Here is a 23,621-nt window from a genome sequence, read left to right on the forward strand (position 1 = left end):
AGTCACCTGGGGATTTAGTTTAAAATGCTGGGTCAGCAGGTCTGGGGTAAGCCTGGGAATCTGCATTTCCACCCTGCTCCAGGTGATGTCCTAGCTGCTGCTGCAAGGACCACACTCTGAGTACCAGAGATTAAATAGCTTGGCAAAGTGGGAGAGCCCAGAATATGTAAAAAACGAAACAAATCACAGAAGCCCCAGTGACCTGTGAAGTAGAAAAAGACTGGAAAACAATACAATTACCGTCTCACCTACGGTTTTGGGCTGCAATTTCAAGTGAATTTCTTTCCGTTTATCTATTTTCTGTCACATTCAATTCCACGAATATTTATTGAGTGCCTCAGCACCAGCCACTGTGAGAGCAGAAATGAAGGAAATCTAGTGGTTTCCGCAAGGTTCTTTTTTTTTTTTTTCAAGTTAAAAATAATTTAAAGAAACATACTTAAAATGGGAGCATTTCATTGTATATAAATTATATCTGAAAAAAGTTGATTTAATACTCAAAGATATGAATAAATATAAGGCCCTGACAGGGATCATTTTTAATAGGTTAAGACTATTTTAAAATTAAAATTCCTGGACGGTGAGTCAGGGGGTCTGAGCTCAGTCCCTGTCTGTCAGTAACTTGAAGGTTTACTCTCTTCCAGGTACTTCGGACTTGGACAGGTGCCCTGTATACATTCTCAAAGCACTTTGTACCTCTTGGCATCAGTTAATAATTTCACACATGTGTGATTTTTCACGTGTGTGTCTATCTCCCAGATTACACTCTGACTTCTTCTAGACCATACACTACATCTGATTTTGTCACTGTGGAGTCCCAGCACCTGTCAGGACATGTGCCCCAGGGGTGGCACTCACTCAGATTATCTGTTGAATGAATGCATGAAGGAGTGTTGTTCATACCTTTCCAGAAGGGATTTTTGGGGGAAGGGTAGAGGAATGCCAGTCTTCCCCACACTCCCCCACCCAGGTTTCTAGGCACCCACTCCCTACTCTCAAGTCTGAGCTAAGAGGCAGGTGAAGATGCTTCTGGGCTTTGGTGTCCGGACCTAGATTCCAGGGAGCATGCCTTGGTTTTCTCATCTGTCCAATGGGGATCAGGTAATATCTGGGACTTCAAGGGATCCTTGGGAAGAGAACATGGGGATTACAGTGTTTCAAGGGCTGCAGTGATTGTCACTGGCCCCCAAATCTCCCCTCCACCAATCTGACCATCTTCCTCTTCTGTGGGTCAGTTTCTTCCACGCCAGAGTTTCCCCAAGTGCGGTCTTTGGGAAGATGTTGGAAATGGAAAATTCTCAGGATCCATCCCAGGCTTTTCTAAGCAGAGCCTTTGGAGGTGGGTCCCAGCAATTGGCATTATAGCAAGCCCTCCAGATGACGCTGGTGCAAGCCCAAGTTTGAGATTTTATGGCTTTGCTCTGCTCTGACCCAAGCTCTCTCAGGGACACTGGGCCTGTCTGTTCACTTTTCTATTGCCAGTGCCTGGCATCTAAGAGGAGGCATGCACTGAATACATGCAGAATGCATCATAACGATGATAATGATAGCAGATAGCTATTGATTGAAGACCTTCTGTGTGCTAGGCTATCTTCTGAATATTTTAGGAGAGTTAGCTCATTTAAGGCGCCACCCCCGCGATCGTTTACACGGAGAGTGAAACAAGTTTACACCCCAGCGATCGTTTACACGGAGAGTGAAGCGGGCAAGCGCAGTGCCCAGGGGTCATCCAGCGGCGGCGGGAGACCCCGCTGGGAGTCCGGGTCTCACCGATTTGCTGCTCAGGGTCCTGGCCTGGGCACAGCGACTGCTGGTATCCTGGGCTCCCCCAGGGCGGCCCTGCCCCGCCCCACACGGGGTCTGCGCGCGAGTGCGCGGCTCGGCCAGGGCGCCCCCGCGGACCCGCCCGGGGGGAGCGCTGCGGCGGCGGCGCCCGCAGCCGGTGGCGAAAGTGCGGCTGCGGAAGCGCGGCCACTCCGGCCGCGCGAAGGAGGAAGTCGGGGGAGGCGCGGGAGCCGGGGGCCTGCGGGGCCGGGCGGACGCCATGGGCCGGCTGCACTGCACACAGGACCCCGTGCCCGAGGCCGTGGGCGGCGACATGCAGCAGCTGAACCAGCTGAGCGCTCAGGTGGGCCCGGCGGCCGCGGCGCGGGGCCGGGGCGGTTCCGGGGGAGGGGAGGAGGGTTAGGCCGCGGCAGGCCGCTGTGCGAGCCTGGCTGGGGGGTGGTGGGTTCGGAGAAGGGCTTAGGGGAGTTAGGGTCTCAGGCCAGTTTTGAGGGCCGGGCGATTAAGGGAGGCCTGAGGCCAAGCTGAAGGGCCCCAGGGAAACCTCGGCGGCCAAGAAATGGTACGAGGAGACTTCCGAGGGTCCTGGGGAGGAGGAGAGTTTGCAGGATCCCGGAAGAAGGGCTGAGGGGAGTCTTGATGTGGCTGAAAGCAGTTTAAAGTAACGCAGTAAGGGCTTTGGGAGGCCGATGGAGTTTGGGGGAGCTGTGGAATTTGGTGGGTCAGGTGAGGGACTGAGACGTTTAGTAGGAAGACGGGGGGAGGGGGGTTTTGGGGGAGACTGAGGAGGGTCTTAACATCTCAAGGGGGCAGAAGCTGCCTGGAGTGGGGCACGTCATCTGAGAATGGGATGTGGGTGCAGGTAATAGCCAAGCCAGAGTGGCTCTGTGGGCAGGCTGGTGATGACATCCTCTCCTCATCCCCACCCCCACCCCCCAGTTAAGGGAGATAATGGTAGTCCATGGCAGCCCTCTCCAGGATTCTTGCCTGGAGAATCCCCATGGACAAAGGAGCCTGGCGGTGGCTACCGTCCATGGGCTCACAAAGAGTCTGACACGACTAAGCACAGCACAGCACAGCACTTGGAGTCCCCAAGGAAAGAACCATGTACCCTATACAGTGGAGGGCAGGTCCTTGATGATAGTGGAGCTGTCAAAGGCTTCTTCTCACTCCTCAGGCTGCAGGTGCCAGCCAGTCAACCTTGAAGGCTTCCTGCTCCTGTGTTGTTTGGGATGTCCCTTTCCTACCACCAAGGCAGCCAAATTAAGCAAGTTAAAATGACAGGTCTCAGGATCACTGCAAGGGTACATCTGTTCCCCCCACCGTGTTGTAACTTCCCAGGAGGTGGGGCCACTCTCTGTCGTCTCAGCATCCTCACGACTTGGTGTTTTCTCATAAAGGAACACTAACTGTGATGGCAGTCGTGTTCTACGGCCGTGGTGTCCGAGAGAAATAAACTACAAGCCACAGGCCTACTTTTACATTTTATAGTAGCCACATTTAAAAACTAAAAAGAAAGAGGAAATGAATTTAATGTGTTTTCTTTAACCCACTCTATCAAAGTATTATCATTTCCATGTGTAACCCACATAAAAAAATAGCGATGAGATGTTTCACTTTTTTTGGTACTAAGGTTTTTGATTCTAGTCTGTATTTTAAAGCACATCTCAAATTGGATTAGCGTTGTTTTTTTTTTGGATTAGCCTTTTTCAAGAGCTCAATATGGTTAGTGACCATTGTACTGCATAGCACAGTTTTAAGTGCTTTTATGTGTATTGAGTCACTGAGTTCTTGCAACTACCCTAGGAGTCAGGTACTATTACCATTCCCATTTTACAGATAAGAAAAAATGGTTTAGGGAAATAATTTGAGCAGTTTAAGGCAATTTAAGAGTGCTGTGAAAGTGCTGCACTCAATATGCCAGCAAATCTGGAAGACTCAGCAGTGGCCACAGGACTGGAAAAGGTCAGTTTTCATTCCAATCCCAAAGAAAGGCAATGCCAAAGAATGCTCAAACTACCACACAATTGCACTCATCTCACACACTAGTAAAGTAATGCTCAAAATTCTCCAAGCCAGGCTTCAGCAATATGTGAACCGTGAACTTCCTGATGTTCAAGCTGGTTTTACAAAAGGCAGAGGAACCAGAGATCAAATTGCAACATCTGCTGGATCATGGAAAAAGCAACAGAGTTCCAGAAAAACATCTATTTCTGCTTTATTGACTATGCCAAAGCCTTTGACTGTGTGGATCACAATAAACTGTGGAAAATTCTGAAAGAGATGGAAATACCAGACCACCTGATCCTGCCTCTTGAGAAATTTGTATGCAGGTCAGGAAGCAACAGTTGGAACTGGACATGGAACAACAGACTGGTTCCAAATAGGAAAAGGAGTCCGTCAAGGCTGTATATTGTCACCCTGCTTATTTAACTTATATGCAGAGTACATCGTGAGAAATACTGGGCTGGAGGAAGCACAAGCTGGAATCAAGATTGCCGGGAGAAATATCAATAACCTCAGATATGCAGATGACACCACGCTTACAGCAGAAAGTAAAGAAGAACTAAAAAGCCTCTTGATGAAAGTGAAAGAAGAGAATGAAAAAGTTGGCTTAAAGCTCAACATTCAGAAAAGATCATGGCATCCGGTCCCAACACTTCATGGCAAATAGATGGGGAAACAGTGGCTGACTTTATTTTTCTGGGCTCCAAATCACTGCAGATGGTGACTGCAGCCATGAAATTAAAAGACGCTTACTCCTTGGAAGGAAAGTTATGACCAACCTAGATAGCATAGTCAAAAGCAGAGACATTACTTTGCCAACAAAGTTCCGTCTAGTCAAGGCTATGGTTTTCCCAGTGGTCATGTATGGAGTGAGAGTTGGACTATAAAGAAAGCTGAGCACCGACGAATTGATGCTTTTGAACTCTGGTGTTGGAGAAAACTGTTGAGAGTCCTTTGGACTGTAAGGAGATCCAACCAGTCCATTCTAAAGGAGATCAGTCCTGGGTGTTCATTGGTAGGACTGATTTTGAAGCTGAAACTCCAATATTTTGGCCACCTGATGCGAAGAGCTGACTCGTTTGAAAAGACCCTGATGCTGGGAAAGATTGAGCGCAGGAGGAGAAGGGGACGACACAGGATGAAATGGTTGGATGGCATCACTGACTCAATGAACATGAGTTTCGGTGAACTCCGGGAGTTGGTGATGGACAGGGGGACCTGGCGTGCTGCAGTTTATGGGGTCGCAAAGAGTTGGACACAACTCAGTGAATGAACTGAACTGAACTGAACTTAAGGGCAGGCAGCCCTTATTGAAGTCCTTTGGGCCGTTTTCACCCCTTTTCTTGGGTGATCAGACTTCTCTGAGTAGCCAGTCTATTAGCTGGCTTTCTTTAGCCAGCTATTCTGGCAATTTCTATCAGCTATTGCTGCTGCTGCTAAGTCACTTCTGTTGTGTCCGACTCTGTGCGACCCCATAGATGGCAGCCCACCAGGCTCCCCCGTCCCTGGGATTCTCCAGGCAAGAACACTGGGGTGGGTTGCCATTTCCTTCTCCAATGCATGAAAGTGAAAAGTGAAAGTGAAGCTGCTGAGTTGTGTCCGACCCTCAGTGACCCCATGGACTGCAGCCTTCCAGGCTCCTCTGTCCATGGGATTTTCCAGGCAAGAGTACTGGAGTGTGGTGCCATTGCCTTCTCAGTCTATTAGCTATTAGCTATTTCTTTTAGCTATTACTTTCATTAGCTTTTTACTTGAGACCTAGGCCTCAAGGAGGAAGAGAATCATTTTGTTAATGTCGGCATCACTATTTATTGCTTATTTGATACATATTTATCTGAATGCCTACTATGCACCAGTTCAGTTCAGTTCAGTTGCTCAGTCGTGTCCGACTCTTTGCGACCCCATGAATCGCAGCACGCCAGGCCTCCCTGTCCATCACCAGCTCCTGGAGTTCACCCAGACTCACGTCCATCAAGTCAGTGATGCCATCCAGCCATCTCATCCTCTGTTGTTCCCTTCTCCTCCTGCCCCCAATCCCTCCCAGCATCAGGGTCTTTTCCAATGAGTCAACTCTTCGCATGAGGTGGCCAAAGTACTGGAGTTTCAGCTTTAGCATCATTCCTTCCAAAGAAATCCCAGGGCTGATCTCCTTCAGAATGGACTGGCTGGATCTCCTTGCAGTCTAAGGGACTCTCAAGAGTCTTCTCCAACACCACAGTTCAAAAGCATCAATTCTTCAGCGCTCAGCCTTCTTCACAGTCCAACTCTCACATCCATACATGACCACAGGAAAAACCATAGCCTTGACTAGATGAACCTTTGTTGGCAAAGTAATATCTCTGCTTTTGAATATGCTATCTAGGTTGGTCATAACTTTCCTTCCAAGGAGTAAGTGTCTTTTAATTTCATGGCTGCAGTCACCATCTGCAGTGATTTTGGAGCCCAGAAAAATAAACTCTGACACTGTTTCCACTGTTTCCCCATCTATTTGCCATGAAGTGATGGGACCGGATGCCGTGATCTTCGTTTTCTGAATGTTGAGCTTTAAGCCAACTTTTTCACTCTCCACTTTCACTTTCGTCAAGAGGCTGTTCAGTTCCTTTTCACTTTCTACCATAAGGGTGGTGTCATCTGCATATCTGAGGTTATTGATATTTCTCCCGGCAATCTTGATTCCAGCTTGTGTTTCTTCCAGCCCAGTGTTTCTCATGATGTACTGTGCATATAAGTTAAATAAGCAGGGTGACAATATACAGCCTTGACGGACTCCTTTTCCTATTTGGAACCAGTCTGTTGTTCCATGTCCAGTTCCAACTGTTGCTTCCTGACTTGCATACAAATTTCTCAAGAGGCAGATCAGGTGGTCTGGGATTTCCATCTCTTTCAGAATTTTCCACAGTTTATTGTGATCCACACAGTCAAAGGCTTTGGCATAGTCAATAAAGCAGAAATAGATGTTTTTCTAGAACTCTGTTGCTTTTTCCATGATCCAGCAGATGTTGCAATTTGATCTCTGGTTCCTCTGCCTTTTGTAAAACCAGCTTGAACATCAGGAAGTTCACGGTTCACATATTGCTGAAGCCTGGCTTGGAGAATTTTGAGCATTACTTTACTAGTGTGTGAGATGAGTGCAATTGTGTGGTAGTTTGAGCATTCTTTGGCATTGCCTTTCTTTGGGATTGGAATGAAAACTGACCTTTTCCAGTCCTGTGGCCACTGCTGAGTCTTCCAGATTTGCTGGCATATTGAGTGCAGCAGTTTCACAGCATCATCTTCCAGAATTTGAAATAGCTCAACTGGAATTCCATCACCTGCACTACCTTTGTTCGTAGTGATGCTTTCTAAGGCCCACTTGACTTCACATTCCAGCATGTCTGGCTCTAGATCAGTGATCACACCATCATGATTATCTGGGTCGTGAAGATCTTTTTTGTACAGTTCTTCTGTGTATTCTTGCCATCTCTTCTTAATATCTTCTGCTTCTGTTAGGTCCACACCATTTCTATCCTTTATCGAGCCCATTTTTGCATGAAATGTTCCCTTGGTATCTCTAATTTTCTTGAAGAGATCCCTAGTCTTTCCCATTCTGTTGTTTTCCTCTATTTCTTTGCATTGATCGCTGAAGAAGGTTTTCTTATCTCTTCTTGCTATTCTTTGGAACTCTGCATTCAGATGCTTATATCTTTCCTTTTCTCCTTTGCTTTTTGCTTCTCTTCTTTTCACAGCTATTTGTAAGGTCTCCCCAGATAGCCATTTTGCTTTTTTGCATTTCCTTTCCACAGGGATGGTCTTGATCCCTGTCTCCTGTACGGTGTCACGAACCTCATTCCATAGTTCATCAGGCAGTCTATCTATCAGATCTAGGCCCTTAAATCTATTTCTCACTTCCACTGTATAATCATAAATAGCCGCTAAACCCAGTAAAGTTTACAAAGTCTTGATGAATGAGGCCTGTTGTGCTAGGGAAGTTGTGATCTACTGCGGCAGGTCAGAAAATGGTGACACAGTACATTATTATGTGAATCTGCATGTTTTCTGTGATGCTGTGATCAGTTCTAGGTAACATGGAGCCTTGAGAGTAGGTAGGATTAAAAGAATCATTTTTAGCATGGTTATCAGAGGAAATTCAGAAAAAATATAAAGAAGGAAACAAATGGTCAACAGTCTCTCACTTAGCAGCATACAAGTTTAGAAAATTCAGACAGTAGTGAAAGATACAAAGTTAAAATAAAAATACCTATTTCTCTTGTCTCCAGAAATCATCATTTTAATAGTTTCTCATATGTCTTTATAGAAATAAATCTGCATCTGCCATCACATTTATGGGTAAAAAAAGTTTAAAAACTTTTTTTTTTTGACAGTAAAGGCATTTTGTGATATTCCTTAAAATGGATATAGCGTAATCTAGTCCCCTGTTAATAGACACTTCAGTTGCTTTCAGTTTTTTATTTTTGTTTGTTGCTGTCAACAAACTGCCTTGTTTATGTCTGGGTTTACTTTTGGGGACATCTCTGAAGGGTATGCTTCGTGAGTGGAATTACCAGGTCAAAGGGTTTGATCGTTTGAAAAATTAGACATGGATTGCCAAATTGTAATCCAGAAAGTTTGCCCCAGTTTATCTCCTCAACAGTGTGCAGTCACGTCTGTTACTTTCCAACCCTGCTGCCATCAGACAATTAGTTTTGAAGATCTGACAAATGAAAAATGGTATCTCCTTGTTCTGCTGATTTGCATTTCTCATCTGGAATAATCTTGGGCATCTTTTCATATGTTTAACTGGTGAGAATTCGTTAAGATTTTGATTTCATGGCTAGTCATGAGCAGGTAAGCATTCCAGGGAGAGAGAGCTATGCAGGTACAAAGGCAAAGAATGGGGAAAGTGTTTAGGGAAGATTTGTTCAACAGATACTTAACTCTGCACTTACAGTAATTAAGGTTCTGTGACCCTAAGAAGGTGGAGGAGAAACCTTCTCTGTTAAGACAGGTCTGTGCTCCTTATCAAGATAGAAAATTTTAAGTGCCCCCAGGTGAGGTTCCAAGAGGGAGCCTCAGAAGTTAAGAATCTGGATAGGTCCCTTTCTTGTTGGGAGAGTCCTGGTATCTGGGCAGGGCTTTGAAGGATAAGGAGGGTTTGAAAAAGTGGAGATAGGGGTGGGGGTTGATAACAGCCTACAGATCAGAGTAGCTTGAGGCTGTTCATGGGAGGGAAGGCAGGGATGAGAACGCACAAGGAGCTCCATCCTGAGTGTTAGGCCGAGGCCTGGAAATGAAAGAGCAGCTGGAGGCCCTCTCAGCCACCCTGTTTTTTTTTAAGGCCCTAGTGGCATAGGAAACATGGTTGGCCAAAGATGTGACAGTTCCACAGATCTGTAGCAAAAAAAAAATTAAAAGAATAGAGGAAAACTGTTTGAGGACCCATTCTGAAGCTAGTCTTGACTATTCTGTTTTCACTCTGTCAACATTTGTGCAAGACTGATGCCCAATGTCATAAATATCGCAGAAAGAAAAACCCTGGACCAGCAAGGCTAGAGTGTTTCTGTGGAATATCCATGGGGTTCTGGGAAAGCAGAGACTCTAAGATACCATTAGCTGGTGGGAGTGTAGATCCGTGCAACTTCTCTACAAGGCAATTTGGCAACATTTTCTCAGAATTTAAAATTCACATATCTTAGAGAATAAACTAGTGGTTTCCAGAGGGGAGTGGGGAGGGGAGATAGGGATAGAAGGTTAAGAGACACAAACTATTATGTAAAAAATAAATAAGCTATTGTTAGGATGGGCTTCTCTCTTGGCTCAGTGGTAAAGAATCTGCCTGCTAATCCAGGATATACGGGTTCGATCCCTGGGTTGGGAGAATCCCCCAGAGAAGAAAACGGCAAACCACTCCAGTATTCTTGCATGGAAAATCCCATGAACAGAGCAGCCTGGCTGGCTAGTCTATGGGGTTGCAAAAGAGTCAGACACGAATTAGCAACTAAACAACAACAATAATTATAGGGATATAATGTACAATACAGGGAATATAGCCAATATTTTATAATAACTGTAAATGGATATGACCTTTAAAAGTTAGCAATTACTGTGTTGTATACTTGAAACTTACATAATATTTTACATCAACTATACCTCAGTTTTTTAAATGTATATAGGACTTCCCCAGCAGTCCAGTGGTTAAGACTCTGTGCTTCCACTGCAGTGGGCACAGGTTTGATCCCTGATGGGGGAACTAAGATTTCACCTGCCATATGGCATTGCATGGCCAAAAAAAACAATTTTTTTAAAAGCGTATCCTTTCACCTAAAATACATTTTAAGAATACATCTTATAGACATACACATACATATTTCATAAAGAAGTATGTGGGAGGATATTCGTCTCAGCATCATTAACATAAGATCAACACATACACACACTAATGTTCATTTCTAGGGAGCTAAATTATGCTGTCTTAACTGTTGAATGCCATGCGGTTATTAAAAGACCTGGGTGGATTTATATCTGCTGACATGATTGATCTCTAAAGTGTAACTGAGTGGGAAAAAAGGTGAGGTGCAGGGAGTGGATTCAGTATGATCCCATTTCTATTTAAAAGAAACTAAAGAAAAATGAAATGATGGGAAGGCCATAGAGGTGTTCGCATAATTACCTATGGGTAGTGGGACTGAGGTGGGAGGGGGCAGGGAGAGAGTGAGATGTTTTATTTTATATTCTTTTATGCTAGCTGGGTGGGTCTTTTTAAAAACCTTGCATGTATATTACTTTTACATTTCCAAAGACTAGTCTTATATTTTAAAACAGAACACATTTTAGAATAAAATAATACAGAACCTTGCCAGGGGTTTGTGTAAAGTTTATGTGTCATGGAAAAAGGGGCAAATGCATTTGACAGTCATATGTACAGTTTTGGGGGCTTTGAGCCGCAATATGTGCCTGTTGTCTTTTTTGTCTAAATGTTAAAGGTGGATCTAATGGCATAGTGACTTTAACTGTGGCTGTGGTAACTGCTACACATACATACATACATACTAGAGGCTTGTTGAGCTTCTAGTCTGACACTACTGGAGGCTTTGTATGAGCTGATTAGTACTGTTCTGGAAGCTATGTATTATTACCTCTGTCTTTCTGATGGTGACTGAGACACAGTGAGGCTAAGTGACTTGCCCAGGGTCACCTGGATGATCAGAAGAACAGTGTTTCACATCTGGGTCTTTTAAACTCTTGTGTCTTGGTTTCCTTCACTGTGCCACACACACCGTGTCCATCAGGAGAGAACACTGGAAAATAATGATAAATGTCTCAGTCTGTGCGAGTGCCACCCACTGGGTGGCTTGGACAACAGAAATTATTCCTCATAGTTCCAGAGGCTGGAAGTCCAAGATTAGGGTACCCACAGATTCATTTCCTAGTGAAAGCTCTCTTCCTGGCTTGCCTTCTTCACGCGGTGTCTTCATAACGTGGGCCTCACAGAAAGAGCTCTAGGGTGACTTCCTCAGAACTTCCTGGTGCTTACAAGGGCACCGGCCCTATCAGATTAGGGCCCCACCATTATGACCTCTTTAACCTTGTCACCTCTTCACAGGCACTTTCTTCAAATACAGTAGTATTGGGGTTAGGACTTCAACCTATGAATTTTGGGGCACACAGATACTCAGTTCTTAGTAATATAGTACTGATAAAGAGGTTCACATGCACAAAAGAAAAAGTGACTGGCAACCCACTCCAGTCTTCTTGCCTGGAGAGTTCCATAGACAGAGGAGCCTGGCTGGCTACAGTCCATGGAATCACAAAGACTCAGACACGACTGAATGACTATCACTAAGATGATGTACAATAACGTGTTAAAATTTGCTATTCTGTCACATATTCAACAAGATGTTTATTGTGGGGAAGAGAAACCCAGAAAATATGGATAGACAACACAGAAGAAAATAAAAATCACCTAAAATCTTGCCACACAGAAGTAACTGCTTTCAAAACAAGGTAGAGGGACTTACTTCCCTCTTCCCTGGCGGTACCAGTAGTTAAGACTCCATGCTTCCAGTGCATGGGGCTCACCTTCAATCCCTAGTCAGAGAACTAACATCCCACATGCCACATGCAGTGCCCCCCTCAAAAAAAAGTAAGGTAGAGAAAAAGTTCATATAGTATGTTACCATTTATGAGAGTGAAAATGGGAAAAATTATATTATTTGGGTTGATTTATGTTTGAATAATAAATATGTGAAAGTATAAGCAAAAAGAGCGAGTATGTGCGTGCTTAGTCACTCAGACGTGTCTGACTCTTTGTGACCCCATGGACTGTAGCTTGACAGGCTTCTCTGTCCACAGGATTTCCCAGGCAAGAATATTGGAGTGGGTTGCCATTTCCTCCTCCAGGGAATCTTCTTGACCCAGGGATCAAACCCACATCTCTTATGTCTCCTGTATAAAAGGTGGATTCTTTACCACTTGAGCCACCTGGGCCTTACAAAACAAAGGGAAGGAAAAAAAAAAACACTATTTCAGTGATTTTTTTTAGATCTTATTTTGGGGGAGGTGTTAGAAGGTATTTGACCCCTTAAGATTTATGTGTGAACATGTGTGCACACAGTCAGTCTCTCAATATGTATCTTGTAAGCATCCCAACAAAATATGAGTTTTTTAGACAATCGAGTGGTAGGTATAGTTAGATGGACACTGGTGGTGGGTATTGTGAGTATTTGTAACTGGTTTTTTTTTTCTTTTTTACTGAAATATAGTTGACATAGACCATGTTAGTGTCAGGTGAACTACGTAGTGACTTGACATTGCATACATTATGAAATGATCGCCATGCTAAGTCTAGTAACCATCTGTCACTATGCTAACTTTTTACAGTATTATCGACCACATTCCTCATGCTGTGTATTACATCCCTATGGCTAATGTACAAACCTCTTAATCCCCTTAGCCTGTTTCATACCCCACCCCTCTCCCTTCTGTATCTGTGAGTCTATTTTTGTTTTATTTGGTTTTTCAGATTCTATGTATGAGATCATATGGCATTTGTCTTTCTCTGGCTTACTTCACTTAGCATAATACCCTCTAGATCCATCCATGTTGCTGCCAATGGCAAGATTTCATTCTTTTCATGGCTGAGTGATATTCCATTGTATGTATGGAGCATATCTTTATCCACTTATCTATTGATAGACACCTAGGTTGCCTCATTATCTCAGCTATTGTGCATAGTGCTGCAGTGAACATTAATGTGCTTCTTTTTTTTTTAATTTTATTTTATTTTTAAACTTTACAAATTGTATTAGTTTTGCCAAATATCAAAAAGAATCCGCCACAGGTATACATGTGTTCCCCATCCTGAACCCTCCTCCCTCCTCCCTCCCCATACCATCCCTCTGGGTTGTCCCAATGCACTAGCCCCAAGCATCCAGTACCGTGCATCGAACCTGGACTGGCAACTCGTTTCATACATGATATTATACATGTTTCAATGCCATTCTCCCAGATCTTCCCACTCTCTCCCTCTGCAACAGAGCATTAATGTGCTTCTATCTTTTCAAATTACAAATGTTTGTAACTCTAAGATAATCAAAACTGATATCAACATCTATGTTCTCTTCACTTCTCTCTTTTTTAAAAAAAGATAAATTGTTTATTTTTTTATTTGGCTTTGCTGAGTCTTTGTTGCCAAGCAGGCTTTTCCCTAGTTGTGATGAACAGTGGCTGCATTCTCTAGCTGCAGTTTGCAGGCTTCTCATTATGGTGGCTTCTCTTGTTCTTGAGAGGGCTTCAGTAGTTGCAGCACGTAGGCTCAGTATTTGGCTCCTGGACTCTAGAGCACAGGCTCAGTAGTTGTGCATGGGCTTGGTTGCTCCATGGCATGTGGGATCTTCTCAGTTCAAGGATCATTTTCAGGCAGACTCTTTTCCACTGAGCCACCATGGAAGCCCCCTCTTCTCTCTTAAGGGGCTGTAGTTGGATGGAATGGGGAAACACTGATCCGGGAGTAGAGTTTTCTGATGTTCTGTGTTCTTCTCTTCACAGCAATTCTCAGCCCTGACTGAAGTGCTCTTCCACTTCCTAACTGAGCCAAAAGAGGTGAAGTATCTTGTGATAAGGAGAGTTCCCAAGGGTGGGTCTGCGGTCCTGAGGTGCTTGAAGTGAAGGCCTGGTTTGTGCTGTCCCCCATCTGCAGGTGGAAAGGTTTCTGGCTCAGCTCTCTGAATTTGCTGCCACCAACCAGATCAGTCTTGGCCCCCTGAGAAGCATCGTGAAGAGCCTCCTCCTGGTTCCAAATGGTGAGTAGCCCCTCCCAGCAGCCGAGGCCAGAGACATTGTTTGAACATTCCCTCAATCCACCGAGTTGGCAGGCGTGCTCTGGGCACTGAGCCAGAGCGCTTGGTAGGGAACCAGACATGGGCGGGACTGCAGTCAAGGCAGGGAAGCCAGGTGAACAGACAGCCGTGGGAGAGCATAATTGCAGTCTGCATCCCCACTTCGTTCCCCAGACTTACCTTTCCTCTACATGGTAGGTACAAGATTGAGACTAAGGGTTTATAAACTTTTATAGCAACTTGACAAAGTTTCTCTCTTTTTAAAATATTTATTTATTTATATTTATTTATTTGGCTGCCTTGGGTCCGAGCTGCGGCATGCAGGATCTTCGTTTCGGCACAGACTCATTAGCTGTGGTGCACAGGCTTAGTTGCTATGTGGCACCTGGGATCTTAGTTCCCCGACAGAGGATGGAACCCTCGGTCCCCTGCATTGCAAGGCAGATTCTTAACCACTGAACCATCAGGGGCAGTCCCTTGACAAAGTTTCTTGAATCTACTAATTTTAAAAAATGGGACTTGCATTTTTTTAATGTGGTAGAATATATGTAACATATAATTGACCATTGTAACCATTTGGAGCTTTTTTTTTTTCCCCTAGATCTAAACATTAATCAGTACATGTTTTGTGGCCAGTTTTGGATACATAAATTTTTTTCTAGCAGGGTAGCATGCCTGGAGCTCAACAAAAACCTGAACAAATGAGAGTCTCACAATCTTTTAATGATTTATTAGGGTAATCATAGCATAGAAATTTATCTAAATTAAAAAAATTTTTTGATCCAGTTATTGGATGAGCCTTTAGCTCAGTTATCCTCACCCTTATCCTTGCTAAGACTTTAGTACATATTTTGTAAGAACAAAAACATTTTCTTTCACAACTGCAGCACAGTTATCAAAAGCAGGAAGTTTATACTGATTTAACACTTTTATCTAATCTGTGATGTGTATTCACATTTCACTAAGAGTTATTTGGGGCTTATATTTTGTAAGCTTTTTTTCATTTCATATTTCTAGGAATTAATTTTCATTGTATTGTACAAAAGTATCAGTCCATGGTAGATTGAAAATTTTAAAAATAGGTCTTTTGATGCAGATGGTTTGAGAAGCAGGGTTTGCTTTAGAGCAGTCAGGGAAAGATTCTAGCCAGGAGGGAGGTGATCACAAAGCTTGAGCTTCAGGGTTGTCTGTCGTAACACTGTTTATCACAGAAAAATTAGAAGCAATCCAGTTACCCAGCTGTTGAAAATTGTTGTGATGTGCTGTGATCCAGTTTTGCAGAGGAGTATGGTGGTGGTGCTTGTAGTAAAGAACCTGCCAGTCAGTGCAGGAGATGTAAGAGATGTAGGTTTAACCCCTGGGTTGGGAAGATTCTCTGAAGGAGGACATGGCAGCCCACTCCAGTCTTCTTGCCTGGAGAATCCCATGGACAGAGGAGCGTGGTGGGCTGTAGTCCATAGGGTCACAAAGAGTTGGACACGACTGAAGCGACGTAGTACACACGCATGGTAGTGATCAAGAATTCAGTCTGAGTTAGTAGGAACCAGGTGTGAATCCCAGTCTGACTCTTGATAAGTAGTGTGGCTTTGGTACCCAGTCTCTTTCAATCCCTAGCAATAACCCTCCCCCAGCAGTTGTTCCACTCCCATCTAAGCTTGTTTTGGTGTGTGTGGGGGGTGGTTTTGAAGATTAATTAAGATAATGTAAATAAAATACTGAATAAATATTAATAAATAAATGTCCATCGACTCTATAGACCTGAGTTTGAGCAAGTGCCAGGAGTTGGTGATGGACAGGGAAGCCTGGCATGCTGCAGTCCATGGGTTGCAAAGAGTCGGACATGACTGAGCAACTGAACTGAACTGAAATAAAATGCTTAGCACAGTTTCTCCGCAAAAGGTTCTTATTTTTCATGTTATGTATTAATATTAATTTTTTAACATGTTAAGAAAAATGTAATGATATGGAAAACCTTTCACAATATTCTGTTTAGTTCTGTCTGCCACAGTCCTATTTTTGTGTAAAAAAAAAAAAAGTTAACTGTGGCTCTGTCTGGGTGATAAGACAGCAGGTTATCTTACTTGTTTCAGTTCAGTTCAGTCGCTCAGTTGTGTCCAACTCTTTGCGACCCCATGAATCGCAGCTCGCCAGGCCTCCCTGTCCATCACCATCTCCCAGAGTTCACTCAAACTCACGTCCATCGAGTCGGTGATGCCATCCAGCCATCTCATCCTCTGTCATCCGCTTTTCCTCCTGCCCCCAATCCCTCCTAGCATCAGAGTCTTTTCCAGTGAGTCAATTCTTCGCATGAGGTGGGAGTTTACTTGTTTATTTTTAGCTAAATATTGTCTTAAAAGTTGCTAGAATTAATTTGGCAACTTAATTAAAAGTTAATTTTATTTAAAGAGAGGTGACATTTGAGCCCAGGCTTAAAGAATGAATAAATGTCGACTGGGCTGAGAGGAGGTAAAACAGTATCCCCAGTTTGCATATTTTAAAAATTAGTAATAAGCTGATCTTCCCAATATCTCAGCCTAATGATGCATTAAAAGTTGGGAACATGATTTGTTTGTACCTTCTGGTATATTCTTCATGCAGATCCTTTTCTTTGCCCTGTCTTGTGCTCCTAAGGGTTTGGGGTGTGAATCAGAAGGTCCCTGAGGTTTCCAGCTGTGGAATTTTATGATCCTCTGTTTGTGAGATTCTTGCCTTCTTTGCTCTCATGGCGGGTTAAAAGCATCAGAACCACAAGGCTGGATGAGAATTGCAGTCTTCCCTGGTGGCTCTGATGGTGAAGAATCCGCCTGCAATGTTGGAGACCTGGGTTCGATCCCTAGGTTGGGAAGATCCCCTGGAGGAGGGAAAGGCTACCCACTCCAGTATTCTGGCCTGGAGAATTCCATGGACAGAGAGTCACAAAGAGTCAGACACAACTGAGCGACTTTCACTTTCACTTAACACAAGAATTAATTTTCATTGCAAACTTAAAACTGCAGAACTCTGGACAGTCAAAAGGGAAATTTCTTTTTTAACCCTCATCCGACTCTTGTCTCTAGAAATAATCGTGGTATAATTTTGGCATGTATCCTTTTCTATTTTTATGTACACCGACAGACAGAGCCATATACATTCATATCGTTTTGTTTTTCATCAGTGGCAATAAACCACAGAATTGCTCTGTGGCTTGCATTTTTCCATACCTAGTACATCATGAAGATTTCCCCACATCAGCTTCATTCTTCTGGTAATTGCAGTGGACTTTGAACTGAATTAATCTTCTTTTACTTAATCCATTTCCTGTTGCTGGACATTTTAGTTCTGATCCTTCACTCTTAGAAAGTGTACCGTACCACAGTGAACATCCTTAGGAAATCTGTGTATTTAGTGTGTGTGAGCATTTCTGTAGGACAGGTGTCCAGCTTATAGAACCAGGAGTTTTTATCCTCTTTATTCTCATTGTCCAGCCTACACCTGTGGGAATGAGGAAACCTGGGAGCTATTGTGGGCACTGATTTTTCAGGAGACCTCTGTCTGTCGTCCCTGCCTCCGTTCTTCCCGGTCTTTGTCATCTCTGCACCCTGCCCCCATTCAGTCCTGCCAGACTGCCTTAGTTCTGCTCAGTCCTGCGCTCTAGCCCCAGTACTACCTCTGCAGTGTCTTCCCAAACCATCTCAATCCATGGTGACCTCCCCTTCTGCTCTGCAACTGAGATAGGTTCTTTTATCTGCAGCCCTTTTTGGAGCATAATGATTTAGTCTTCTGTTGATCATGCTGTTTTGTATGTATCTATCTCGTGGTCCTAACAGATAGTTCCTTGAAGTCCTGGGCGGGTCTGTACTACTTTCCTAAGCCACAGTTACAAGTGAAATGATGACATAGAACAAGAGCTTTTGATTCATGCTGGGTGACTCGAGCTGAACTTGGGAGATCCTGTGACCCTCCCAGGGGATGTTGGGTGTATATTCTTCAAGCAGGATTGATGAGCAGTGTTTATAGCAGACCGTTTTCTGTAGGTCCAGAGAACACAGGTGTGCTGAGTTCCAGGGACGGGCTTTGCAAGCTCACCTGGATTTGAGTCTTGGGCATATCACTTTAGGTAGCTATTTGGCCTTGGACAAATCAGCCTCTTGGGGCCTCAGTTTCTATCTGAAAAACGGAGTAGTAAGAGCAGTTTATGGTGATGCTTTAGGAATAAATGAGTTAGTATCCATAAAGCATGGATATACCATGCTTTTTGGATGTTCAGCATCCAAATACCATGCCTGCTGAACTTTACATGGTTTGTTTATTTATTCTTGGCTGTGCTGCATCTTCATTGCTGTATAAGTTTTCTCTAGTTGGGGTGAGCAGGGGCTACCCCCTACTTGTGGCATAAGGGTTTCTCACTGTCGTGGCTTCTGTGGTTTTGGAGCACAGGCTCAAGGCGCACAGGCTTCAGTAGTTTCAGCACCCAGGCTAAGTAGCTATGGTTCCCGGCTCTAGAGCACAGGCTTAATAGTTGTGGCTCACAGGCTTAGTTGCTCCACAGCATGTGGGATCTTCCCGGACCAGGGATGAAACTGGTGTCTCCTGCACTGACAGGCAAATTCTTTACCACTGAGCCACCAGGAAAGCCCTACATTGTTTATTGATAGTTCAGTTAGTTTCTCTTATGTGCCTCGATGTCAAATCATCAGATAAAACACCCCTTCCCTCAATGGAGAGGATATGAATTCTCTTGATTGTTTAATTCAGTTCAGTTCGGTTCATTTAGGCAGTCACGTCCAACTCTTTGCAACCCCATGGACTGCAGCACACCAGACTTCCTTGTCCATCACCAACTCCTGGAGCTTGCTCAAACTCATGTCCTTCCAATTGGTGATGTCATGCCTCAAAGCTTTTCAAGCTTTTCAAGTTCTAGAGTTGAAGTCTCAGGTTTGCTGAACTCCTCAGTAGCTCTCAACAATTTCTGTTTGTTTTACTCTTTTTTTTTGTTCTCATGCAATCTGACTTTTCCCTTCCTACAGAGTTCAAGAGTTCTGCATTTCTTCCAGAGCATCTGCTAATCATCTGAGGTAGCTTGTAAGTCTCTTGGCCTCTTCCTCATCCCTTGGCCTGATGAGGGATTATCTTTTCAGTCCCAAAGGCTGCCATCCCAGAACAAATTCCCGGCCCTTCATGCCTTGTTATGGCAGCAGCCTCTCCATTTCTGTTCTCCCATCCAGATTCTAGTTTGCCCTGGAACACAGAACGACTTGGACCCTGCTGCTCCTCTCAACTGTTTACTTTGCCTAATGGACTCTGTAGTCCTTAACTTGGCCATCAAGGCCTTCCCCTGTCTAGTCTGAAAGTGCCCTCATTGCCTTATCCTTCCTTCATCCTGGTATGGCTTGTTGGAGTTCAAGGGACCCCAAAGACCTTCTAGATCAGTCTTCCCCAAATTGGTGTTTTCATCCAGAAAAGACTTCAGTGGCCAGGCAGGGTCATAAAGTTCTGTCCCTGCACCTCCCAGCCTTGGAATCTTGGAGATTCACACACACATTAACATACCTCAGTCTCTGAAAAGCCCTGCAGTAAACTGGTTGACCTGCTTAACCAGTATCTGCGAAACAGTTAACCCTGGAACTCTTCTTTTTGGGGGCAGGAGTAAGTGCACAGGGGGAGGGTTAAGTAAAAGCTTTGTAAAGCGCTGATCTAGTCTGATCTTTGTCTTGGAGATAAAGAAACAGAGCCCAGAGAGGGGAAGTGACTTGCTTTAGATCTTATAGACGAAAAGCTGTTGCTGCACCCTCCTTGATTAGCTCAAAGCTTGTGGGTTTGTTGTTTTTTATTTAATATTTTTCTTTTACTATTAAGTATGTAATTCTTAAAAGCTCCTGAGGGCTTCCCTGGTGGCTCAATGGTAAAGAATCCACCTGACAATGCAGGAGACATGGGTTCGATTCCTGGTTTGGGAAGATCCCACATGCAGCGGAGCAACTAAGCCTGTGCCCATCACTATTGAGCCTGGGCTTTAGAACCTGGTAACTGCTGCTACTGAGCTCATGTGCCACAACTACTGAAGCCATGTGCCTTAGAGCGCATGCTCTGCAGCAAGAGAAGCCACCGCAATGAGAAGCCCAAGCACTGCAACTAGAAAGAGTATTCCCTGCTTGCTGCAACTAGAGAAAAGCCCTCACAGCAACAAAGACCCAGCACAACTAAAATAAATAAATAAAAATAAGTCCATGAAGAATTGTTCTCTTAAAAAAAAAAAAACTTGATTTCAACCTTTATCAACTCATGTCCAGATTGCTTCACCGGTGCCCCACCTACTTCAACCCATTGCTCTCCAAACTGGATTATTTTTAAACAAATCTCAGACATCATATCATTTCATTCAATTCCTAGTTATATATCTCTAAAACATAAAGGACTTTCTCTTCCTTATCAAACCACTATGCAATGATCATATCTAAAATTAAACTACAAAGTCAGAGTTCAAACTTCCCCATTGTCTCATCCATTTTGTTTGTAAGTGTTCTCATTAAGATCCAGATAAGGCCCCACCTTGCATTTGGTTCCTGCACGGCCCTTGTATGCTTACTTCACAGCTCTGAGACCTTGAGCCAAGTCGGGTAACCACTCTGAGAATCAGTTTCTTCAGGAATAAAATGGAGCTAATTAATACTAGTAGCTCATACTTTGTTTCAAGAGTGGAGAAAGATGGCGATCCAAGGTTAAATTTGGCACTTTCAGCACAGGGGTCCCGTTCAGTCTGTGGTCAGGGAGCTAAGATCCCACAAGCCATGCAGTGCAGCCAAAAAAATAAAAATAATTTTTAAAGAATTTCTTTTTAAAATATGGAGAAAGATAATAAATGTAAAGTGCTTGCTTCAATAGTAAGTGGTAGTAGCTACAGTGCTGTTAGTATTGATAGTCATTATCATGAGTTGTCACCTAGAAAAGATTACAGGTAACTTTGCAGTAGGGATATAATTTAAGCTGGTTTTTACTTTAATATCTGGCCCTTGTGGGTACCCAGTAACTGGTTGTTATTTATTCACTTATTTATTTGGCTACGTCAGGTCTTAGTTTCATCATGCAAGCAGATTTTCTTGTGGTGCGCAGGCTTATTTGCTCCTCAACATGTGGAATCTTCCCTGACCAGGGATCAAACCCATGTCCCCTGCATTGCAGGAGGATTCTTAACCACTGGACCACCAGGGAAATCTCCACTGGTTGGTGGGTTTTGTTTTTGTTTAAAAAAAAAGCAATAACTTCCTTTCCACACTTAAAGGAGTCTGTCTGGCTGGGCCAAAAAAGGAATAATCAGCATTGAACAATAATCACAAATGGTATTTAATCAAATGCTGGACTAAGTTCCCTGGGGGTTCCCAACCTTACCCTGCTCTATTTCCTATGTGGCACTTTTCAGTAATCCCCTACATGGAATAATACTCCATATAATAGAATCCACTGCAATGCAAGAGGCCTGGGCTCGATCCCTGGGTTGGGAAGAGTCCCTGGAGAAGGGCATGGCAACCCACTCCCGTATTCTTGCCTGGAGAATCCCATGGACAGAGGAGCCCAGTGAGGTATAGACCAGGGGATCGCGAAGAATCGGACGTGACTGAGCGACTAACACTTTCACTATAGGACTTACCTACTTGTTACATTATTGTTATAATGTATTATATATGTTATATTGTTATATCTCAAAAGATTGTGAGCCTCAGGAGGATAGAGACTGTTGCCTGTTCAGTTTTTGATGCCTTCCAACATCCAGCTCAGTGCTGGCACATGGCAGTCTCAGGACATCTGTATACAGTGACTGTGACCTCTATTTGCACGGGAACCTTGCAGGGGTGGGTTCAGCTGATGAGCCTTCAGGGTCAGTAATCACTGAGTGAATGGGGCTCACATGCTCTCCCATCTGATTCACCAAGGTTTAGTTCTGTTCCTTGGACTTCCCTTACTTCTTTGAATAAACTTAGGAAGGTTTTGGCTAGAAGAGTAGTGTTTGCTAACTTTCCAGCCGTTTCCTGAAACCCTCTGCTTGTCACCCACGCTATTTGATGGCAGTGGGGGTTTGCCTAAGGCAACTGTTCCAATGAAAAGTGGAGCTCAAGGACTTATAAACCATCCCAGATGGTTATCTGTATTTAAAGGACATTCTCAGATTTACCCTAGTGACATGTTCTAGTGACTGCAGCCCTGGAGTTCAGATTTCTCTGACTGACGTGGGGTCAAGGCTGCAGCCCTGTCTTGTGCTTACAAGACAGAGGAATCACCAAAGGAAAAAGCTGAAAAAGAAGCTAAGGGCTTGAGGCCTAACATGATGCAAATATGTGTATTTCTTTTTTTTAAGATCATGTTTTTTTTTGTTTTTTTAAAAAACATTTATTCATCTATTTGGCTGCCCTGGGTTGTAGTTGCAGCATGCAAACTCTTAGTTGAGACGTTGGATCTAGTTCCCTGACCAAGGTTTGAATCCAGGGCCGCTGCATTGGGAGTGTGAGTCTTAGCCACTGGACCACCTGGGAAGTCCCTCTCTGTATGTTTCTAAAGTATGGCTCCTGCCTGCCTCAGGTAGTGAGGTTCCATCAGGACAGAGAGCTTGCTTCGGCCCCTGCAGCACAGTAGCCTCAGTTGTCAGTTACTGTCCAGTTGTGGCCTGGTCTTACTCCCCGACAGCATCTCAGAATGACCTGGAATGGAAAGAGCCTGAATTGGGGGGCCAACTGCCCCATAAGCTACTTTCTCTGCTACTTGCCTGCTGTGTGGCCCTGGGCAATACATTTAACCTTTTTTCCTGGGAGGGAGGGTTGTTTTTTTTTTAATTATAGAAAAGCACAGGAAAGCACACAAAAATGACTCACAATTTTACTGCCTTCCTATTAAGAAAGAACATGCAGCTAGGATGTTTTTAAATGACACCAAGAAAGAAAAGTCCCACCCAGTCCCTTTCCTCAAAGGGATCCTCTGTTTTGTGGATATGTTCACCAAAAATGTACCTCACATCTCTCAATTTAGCCATAAGATAAGCATGTAATTAAAGCTATATGCAGAGTACATCATGAGAAACGCTGGACTAGAAGAAACACAAGCCGGAATCAAGATTGCCGGGAGAAATATCAATAACCTCAGATATGCAGATGACACCACCCTTATGGCAGAAAGTGAAGAGGAACTAAAAAGCCTCTTGATGAAGGTGAAAGTCGAGAGTGAAAAAGTTGGCTTAAAGCTCAACATTCAGAAAACGAAGATCATGGCATCCGGTCCCATCACTTCATGGCAAATAGATGGGGAAACAGTGGAAACAGTGTCAGACTTTATTTTTCTGGGCTCCAAAATCACTGCAGATGGTGACTGCAGCCATGAAATTAAAAGACGCCTACTCCTTGGAAGGAAAGTTATGACCAACCTAGATAGCATATTCAAAAGCAGAGACATTGCTTTGCCAACAAAGGTTCATCTAGTCAAGGCTATGGTATTTCCAGTGATCATGTGTGGATGTGAGAGTTGGACTGTGAAGAAGGCTGAGTGCCAAAGAAT

General features: G+C 43.9%; 1 protein-coding gene across 3 annotated transcripts in view; it reads left to right on the forward strand.

Annotated features, from left to right (window-relative positions):
• The first annotated feature begins 1,951 nt into the window (after positions 1–1,951).
• The window catches only part of COMMD7 (COMM domain containing 7), a 28,230-nt gene continuing 6,560 nt past the window's right edge, over positions 1,952–23,621 (forward strand). For 2 of the 3 annotated variants that reach the window (XM_027558813.1, XM_027558814.1), the window contains exons 1-3: positions 1,953–2,128; positions 13,816–13,869; positions 13,967–14,069. In XM_027558813.1, the coding sequence (XP_027414614.1) occupies positions 2,045–2,128; positions 13,816–13,869; positions 13,967–14,069 (241 nt within the window). In that variant the 5' untranslated portion in view covers positions 1,953–2,044. Of the gene's footprint in view, positions 2,129–13,815; positions 13,870–13,966; positions 14,070–23,621 lie in introns of all 3 variants that reach the window. The other variant, XM_027558812.1, reaches the window with a different exon arrangement.

The sequence above is a fragment of the Bos indicus x Bos taurus genome, chromosome 13 (assembly GCF_003369695.1).
Source record: "Bos indicus x Bos taurus breed Angus x Brahman F1 hybrid chromosome 13, Bos_hybrid_MaternalHap_v2.0, whole genome shotgun sequence".
Classification (NCBI taxonomy): domain Eukaryota; kingdom Metazoa; phylum Chordata; class Mammalia; order Artiodactyla; family Bovidae; genus Bos; species Bos indicus x Bos taurus.